General features: G+C 32.1%; 1 protein-coding gene across 1 annotated transcript; it reads right to left on the bottom strand.

Moving 5' to 3' along the window:
- Positions 1–5,775: 5,775 nt before the first annotated feature.
- Positions 5,776–7,246, bottom strand: LOC105763146 (LOB domain-containing protein 41). Its single transcript, XM_012581259.2, has 2 exons — positions 6,878–7,246; positions 5,776–6,770 (listed from the first exon to the last, which is right to left on the bottom strand). Exons 1-2 carry the CDS (start codon positions 7,065–7,067, stop codon positions 6,052–6,054), a joined length of 909 nt encoding a protein of 302 aa, XP_012436713.1. The 5' UTR covers positions 7,068–7,246; the 3' UTR covers positions 5,776–6,051.
- Positions 7,247–8,228: the final 982 nt, after the last annotated feature.

Below are 8,228 nucleotides of genomic sequence, written 5' to 3' on the forward strand. Positions count from 1 at the left end.
TTAATCTTGTTAAAAAAGTAAGGAAATGATGTTAAAGTAGAGAATTCTCATGAAAAGTTTTATGTCTTTGACATGTTATTAAAGAGAGTGATAAAGGAAGTGATTCAAGTGACAAAGAAAATAGAAAAAACAAGTGATTTAAGTTTGAAGAGAGGTAAGTACAGTTGAATTCTCTTGTTATTAAGGACTAAATTGTGAACATTATAGTTAAATTAGAAAAGTAAAGTATATAGATCTAAATATGTGAAATAAGATATTATGATGAATTATTTAATTAAAGTGATTAATGATAATGAATTTGAATGAAAGATGGAATTAGAATGATGTTATAATAAAATTGAATTTTATAATGTTAAGGATAAACTGTACAATATTTAGAAATGGCTACATGTATTAAAAATGTTGAAAAGAATTATTCAAGTGAAGTGTTACATGGAAGAGAGTGATTTAAAGTGACTAAGTAATGAATAATGAATTTTGTAGTAAAAGGACTAAAGTGAAAAGTATGTGAAAGTTTTACGTGTTATTATTAGATAAGTGAAAATGATGTAGAGAGTAAAAATAGATGATGAATTATGGACCAAGGATTTAGTGAATAAAATTTTGTGATTATTGTAATTGAAATTACAATTATCCTTTATATCATAAAAATGAGGACTAAATTGAAGAAGTGCAAAAGTGTAGTTAAATTTTGAAAATCATGAAATAAATACTAGTATGAATAAAGATCATGGTTAGTCATGGAATGGAAGTGTAAAGAAAATGCTCTTGAAAATCTTAATGTTCAAATTATGTGTTCGTGGAATATTAAATAGTGAACTTGAATGAAAGAAATGTGAAAGTGTAATGAAATCATGAAGGTTGTGAAATAAAGTATTTGTGGTTAATTATTGTAAATCTAGTATCATGGAATAAAATACAAATACTTGTAGACACTTGAGCTTTTATCTCATTATAAAAGGTTTGAAATACATCAAAAACAAAAGGCATATCTTTTAACAAATATATCCAAGTCATTCAAGAATAATCATCCACAAAAGTAATAAAATACTTATGACCAGGCAATGTATGATAACAATAAGGCCCCATGCATCAAAGTGAACTAGATCAAAAGGACTTAAACTTCGACTCTCTTTAAAAGGAAATGACGCTCTATGATGTTTTCCTAATTAACATGCATCACAATTTATTAAAGAAATAGACTCAACAAAAGGCACTATTTTTTTTAGCTTGGAAAAACTAGGATGACTTAAACGACAATGTCAACCATAAGGAGATACACCACCACCAACAATAATAGAGGAATTAAGATAATAAACACCTTCTAATTCAGAGTCGTGTCCAATTAATGTATTTATCTAGAGATCTTGAAGAATGCAATGAGTAGGAAAAAAAGGTTACATAACAACTTAAAGCTTTTGTGATTTGATTCGCTGAAAGAATATTAAATGATAATTTAGGAACATGTAAGACTTGAATAAGTGTAAGAGAAGGGATATGAGCAGTACCAAAACCAGAGACAATAGAAACAAACCCATTAGCAATAGTAATATGTGATAGAGATTAACAAAGAGTAAAATTATCAAGCTAGCACTGGTCACTAGTCATCATATTTGGTGCACTAGAATCTATTAGCCAAGATTTACTAGAAAGAGTTGCAAGTGCAGCGGTACCTATTTGAAAAGTATGAGAGGTAATAGAATTAGGTTGTGAGTGAATTGACTGTTCATACTCCACTTTAGAAATTTGAATAACATCCTCAACTCCAATTGAAGAAACAAATCCATCAGAAGTTAAAGTAATAGCGGTTGCCTTAAAAGTGTTGTGCCTTTTGGTACGTTTGGTAACCCAATTAGGTTTACCATGTTTGTCCCAACAAGCATCTTCAATGAGATTTATTTTACCACAAAAATCACATTTTCCATCACATCCTTTACTCTTGCCATTATTGTCCCCTCGTTGTTGTGCAATCATAGCAGAATGTTCAAGCATAATATATGGAGATGACAGAGTTAAAAAAGTTGATTGCAAGCGAAAAAAATCTGCTTGAAGAGTAGACATAATGCTTTCACCAAGTAATTGACTTCTAAAAGAATTATACTGGCCATTTAGATTCATAAGAAATCCACAAATAAAGAGATTTTTCCCATTGAATTTTTGTAGTTTCTAAATCTATAGAGAGGGGCTGCAATTCACAAAATTCATTGATAATTCCTCTATAGGCAACAAAAAATTCAAGAAGGGATTTTTCACTTTGTTTATTACCAATAAGTTGTTCAAACAAAGAGAAAATACTAGAATTATTACCATCATTAGAGAACATTTCTTTGATAAAGTCCCACATTTCCTTAGCAATTGATATTGATCCAATAGAGGCAGCAATCTCAGGTTCCAAGGAATTGAGCAGCTAAGTTTTCAATGCACAATCAGATTGACACCATGCTACATATTTGGGATCCTTAGTGTTTGCCATTGTTTGAACTAGATGATGATCATGACCTTGAGAACCAAGGAAGGTACAAAACGCTTAAGACCAAAGGGTATAATTTCTACCATTAAATTTCACGGTAGTTCCAAAAAAATCACGCAAATCAAAGCTAGACATGTTGTCTATTATCTTGAATTACAGATTCCAATACCAAGAAAAAGGTACACAGCCTAAAACATAGATACTCAATCTCAAACACAAGTACAATAAATCAATCAAACAATAGAGGATTGATTAACCCTCACAAAGAAAAAGAAAAAGAAAACTAAGGTTGGAATAAACCTACTCTGACACCATGTAAACAGGCAGGATTGTAAAGAAAAGAATATTATATCATTCTATGTAATAGTAACCTCTTTTATATACATGTATAGAAGAGTCCTGATAGGAAAGTCTACTATACAAGTAATATGGAAACAACTACAAGTTAGCCTATAAATTAGGCACAAATCTGCAATCCTAAATTAGGTAAATACTAGATATAGAAAGGCAATTAATAAATCTAAAACAAAATTCACTAATTTACATAAGGTGAAACTCAAATTCTAAAATTCTCAGAACCTCATATTCGATTCAAAAATCCATTGAAATTTAATCAGTATGAATTGGTAAATTTCAATCAATATGCCGGAAGAGTGACACGCATCTTATCGTGTTATGTGATGATTATGTAAGGCAAATCACTAACATTTTAGATGAGATTTTGTAAGATATACATACAAACGTTTAATGACACATCTACTATTTTTAAATCGAGCGTCATTTTACTAATTAGGGCAGTCGTCGTTGAGGGTATGCTTGGTTGGGTGGAAAAGTGGAGGAATGGGAGGAGGGAGTGGAATAGTTGGAAGAAAATAATTTTTGAGTGTGCTTGGTAGGAAAAAATATAAGAGGATGATCATTTTTATCCTAATGCATAAAAATTAATTCTTTTAAATTGGAATGATGAGAGGAGATAAAATCAGAAAGAAGTATATGTTAGTTCAAAATTATGTATTTTGCAAAAGTTTTATTTTCATAACTCTACCAAGTAATGGATGAGAAAAAAAATACTTCTTTTCATTTTTCTCATTTTTCCACTCTACCCAACAAAACCTTTTTTTTTTTAAAACCTACATTATTTTAAGGTAATTTATATGATATCTTAGAACTAAAGCCAAATCCTACGACTTTTTGTGATTTGAGTGATCAGTTTTGTACCAAGACATCACACCTTATATATTGCCTTTGGGAGTTTCGAGTGATCAAAATTTGTATATTTTTTTGGGTAAACTACACAAATGGTCATCCAATTATATCTATGTTCTTGTTATGGTCACTGGATTTTAAAAACTTCCAATTTAGGCACTAAACTTTGTATTCGTTCTTGTTTTGGTTACCCACTGTTAAATTGATAACAGAAATAAAGGCGTGGACTTTTTTCTAATTGGTATAATACATTTAGTCCTCAAGACTTACATATTCTATTAATTTGACCCTAATTCTAAATAATTCAATAAATTTAACCCTTCACATTTTTAAATTCTATCAATCTGATCTTCAAATTTTCTAACCAAAACTTTCAGTTTTTAAAATAGACATTCCACATCTATAAATTTGTAAAACCTAAATAAGAAAAAAAAACTTCGTGCAAATATAACATATTTGTAATTAGACTTGATCATGGGTTGAGCCAATACAAAATTTTAGGCCCAACCCTAAAAATGGGCCTAAAGTTCTGCCCAGGCACAACCTTGATTAAAAATGTTAAACCCGAGCCCAACACAATCAGTCCGTATTGATTTTTTTAGATTATTTTTTATATAATTTTTTAAATATAATACATCAAATACATTAAAAATGTCAAAACAAATGTTTTCCAACAAATTGAAAATACAATAAAAAAAAAGTCTTTATACTTAAATAACACTAAGATAGTTGCAACTTAGCATGCAAATGCCTCTAAAATATTAGCAAAATTAACAATAAAATAAGATTTATACAATATCTAAACAATCACAACAAAATAGTTGCAATATAATAGTGAAATGACAGTAAAACATCAATGAAATGATAGCAAAACAACAACAAAAAAGAAAGTTTAGGCTTATTTGGGTCGTGTCGAGCAGGGCCTGGGCCAAAAACATCTTACTCGAGGCCCAACCTGTTTAGGTAACGGCAGGGCCTGGGCCAAAAACATCTTACTCGAGGCCCGACCTGTTTAGGTAACGAGCCTTATTTTTTGTCCAAGCCCATTTTTCGAGCCTATATTTTTCCCAAACCCTCCCACTTTTAGACGGGCCTTCGAGCTTGAGCAAGTGACTTAGGTCATGATCAAGTCTACTTGTAATATATATTTTTGAGGAATAAATATAAAATTTATTAAGCCATTTTGAAAATCATATAAATATATATAACATTTTAAATATGATTATAATTGAAAAAAATATTTAGTATACTATCGGTGAAACTTTTAGACTCCACAAATAGGGTTAGGGGTTGAGAAATGTTTCTGTAAGGTATAGTAAAATATTAAAAATAAATATTTAAAATGACAAATTTTAAGACTACTTGTAAAATAAAAAGACACTACAAGTGTACTTAATACTAACTCAATTATAATATAAAAATATATTAATATAAAGGAGAGGTTATACTAGTCTAGTCCAAATGTTGATTTTTGACACGTTTATGTTATTTTAATATAATTAATATTTTAACAATTTAAATATTAAATTTTTTAATACAATTATACTTGTTAAGTATATATAATTTTAAACGATCAAATATATCTATCAAATGGATTTAGAATACTATTTTATTAATACTAAAATATATTATACCTATTGTGTAGGTGAGTGTTTTAACAACAAATATATTTATAATTTTATTAAACTAAAAAAGAGGAACATTTTCTTTGTGTAATGGTTGAGGCTTTTCTACCTTAGTATTGTATTTTAAATAAATTATTTTAAAATTTTGATGTAAATTATTAAAAAAAACTTTTATAATAATATTCGTTGTTTATGTAAAATGGTATTTAAGTTGGTGTTTAAATTCAATCAAAAGTTTTATATACAATACAGAAGTTTTTACATAAAATAAATAGTATAATATTAAAATAAATAATTATAAATATATTTATATATATTATCAAATTAAATTGTGGACACATGGCTCTCAACTCAGCTTTGCTCAAAATTAAATTTATTGAATTATTTAAAATTAAATATGTTATTACACAAATTTTAGAAATGCCATATTATTATTATTATTATGAATTTAAGGATAAATGACGAAAATAGGAGTAAATACAAGGTCCCGGTTTGTTTTATAAATTTTGGTATAGTTCAATGGTTGAGAAGACACAAAATCTTTATGATTCCCCCTATAAAATTTACCATTTCTACTCATGTAAACTATTTCTTTTGTTTACATAATGGGAAAAAGGAAATTACAAAAAGAACTTACAAAAAAAAAAAAAAACACCCACAACTCTTCTATGTAAAATAAACAAAAGCCGGAAACGAGCCGCCAAAACTGGGAACAAACTATCCTTTTCTTTTTCCTTTTATAAAAGCCATTTAAGCCGCCGGATAGTCAAGACCCAGCTCAACCTTACACGTTTGACCATCTTCGAACGTGCCGTATGCCTCCACTCTCCTTTTCTTTACGGGCACCACCACCTGACAAGCACGTGACATCACCGGTTTAAACCCCAGCGTCAACTCCAGCCCAACCTCGCTGCTTCCCTCCACCGTCCTTTCTTCCGACACCTTACCTCCGAACTCCGGCTCCGCCGGAAACAGCCGCGAAGCCGCCACTGTTTCCTCTGAGATCATACTCTCGGTTTCTTTACTTTCCCCATCCATAACAGCCAACTCAGATTGGTGACTCAGCGAGGACTCGTGACTCGTCGACCGGTTTCCCTCGAACCCTTCATCCGCGTAACACCGCGGTTCGGGTGGTTCTGAGCTGCGGTTCTCCTCCTCTAAGACCGGGTTATTCACCTTCGGCTTCAAAGTTCTTTTAACTCGGCACCGGGTCTTAACTCGTTGGACATCGTTAGAGGCTGCAGAGTTTTCATCTTTGGAAACATGACGAATGTCGTAAGCTTTTAGAGGCGGCCCTTGACCATTCGCAGCGGCTTCTGACGCAATCGGCGTGATCGGAGCACCTTTTAGCACAGCTTCTACGGCGGCTTGACAAAGCTGCCAGCTTCCGGACCATAATAAGCCGACAGAACCGTATATCGGGTTCACTATCCGCCCACAAGCCTCGTATAATAACGACCTAAAAATAGCTGAATAAATAGGGAAAAGAAATCAGTGGAAGAAAAGACAGTAATCTAAAAATAATGTAAATTGAAAAATAAATAGAGCAGATGTGTGAAAGGAAAATGAAACTGACCAGGGCGGAGGTGTTCGGGGCCGGCGTTGATGAGGTTCATAAGGCCAGCACGGCCATAGAACTTGGCTAGAAAGACGGTGGCGTTTGCTTGGGATTCAGGGCTCTTGATCCATTGTAAACAGGGCCTGATGCTACAATTTTCACTGCAGCCCTTGCGAAGAATCCGGCATCCATTACAACTCATGCGCATTTTGAGAAGTTGGAGAAAGAAGAGAGAAAATTTTGGGGGGGGGGGGGTTGAAGAAAAGAGGGAAGTAGGAGTATTTAAGGGAAGCGGAAAAGGAAAATATAAAAATAAGATATATTCTTTTAGGAAAAAATGGCCGCTGGGTTTTCAGGTATAGGACCAGGGGAACGCAGTTGTTTTAATTTCCAAAACGCTGGTTTCCACATTCAAGGAGGTTGGCTTTAAAAAACAATAAAAACATGGTACTGCTATGTTTTTAAATACTTTTGCTATTTCACTACTCTCACCCTCTCACTCGTGCAACTCACTCCCAATTAAGGAATCCAACTTCAAATCCCCATTGGATGCGTACTTAATGTACTGTCCCTTCTGCGTAGGACAACCTAAATATTTACGGAACGTAACTCCCTCTCGGGGAAATCGATGCACAACCCATTTTTACTCAATTACCCCCACTTGCTCTCGATGTGTTACTGCTTTCTAAAGGGTAAAACAGATACTTGAATATAAGGACAGGTGGTGAAAAAGGTAAGGGATGCCATGCAAATGGGTCCAAAAATTGAGAAAGGAAGAGAGTAGCGCGTGGCAGACACGTACAGTAATCAGAGTGCTGTCGAATCGCCACATATGAGGTAGAGGGTGTGAAGTGGGAGCCCCTGTTTTATTTTAATTAAAGAAAAACAGAATAAAATAATATAGAAAAAGGCTCCTGGTTTTCGGGAGGTTCGTGTTGATTCCAAAACCACTTTAAAAGAGGGAAAGCGAAAACCGGTAACCGGTTTCCGGATTTGAATGTTGGGACTGTGGGCGCTTCACAAGCTCATCAGCCAACGGTTTTGAAGGGATTTCTTTTATATATTTTCTTTTCTCATAATTTGCATTAATCTCATACTTATCATCTATTACAGTATAATAAATAAAGAAATCATTTTTATTTGAGAAACCAATTTTCTTATACGGTTTTATTTCTAGTATACACTCTTATTAATCTCATTTACATTTCTAACTTTATAAAAATTTTGTTTTATTTTTACTTTTATCAAAAATAATCGAAATGTTTGTCATTAATTTCTTGACGTGATCACATTTCAACATTTAATTAATTTTAAATTTTAAAAAATATTAAAAATATTGTAAGAAGTTGCACATTTCTCTTTTTCTTAT

Source organism: Gossypium raimondii, chromosome 12 (genome assembly GCF_025698545.1).
Source record: "Gossypium raimondii isolate GPD5lz chromosome 12, ASM2569854v1, whole genome shotgun sequence".
NCBI classification, from domain to species: Eukaryota; Viridiplantae; Streptophyta; class Magnoliopsida; order Malvales; family Malvaceae; genus Gossypium; species Gossypium raimondii.

Coding starts and splice junctions, on each gene's coding strand:
- LOC105763146 (XM_012581259.2), bottom strand. CDS start 7,067: ATGCGCATGAGTTGTAATGGATGCCGGATTCTTCGCAAGGGCTGCAGT. Junction 6,771..6,877: donor CCCCGAACACCTCCGCCCTG/GTCAGTTTCATT, acceptor CTATTTATTCAG/CTATTTTTAGGTCGTTATTA.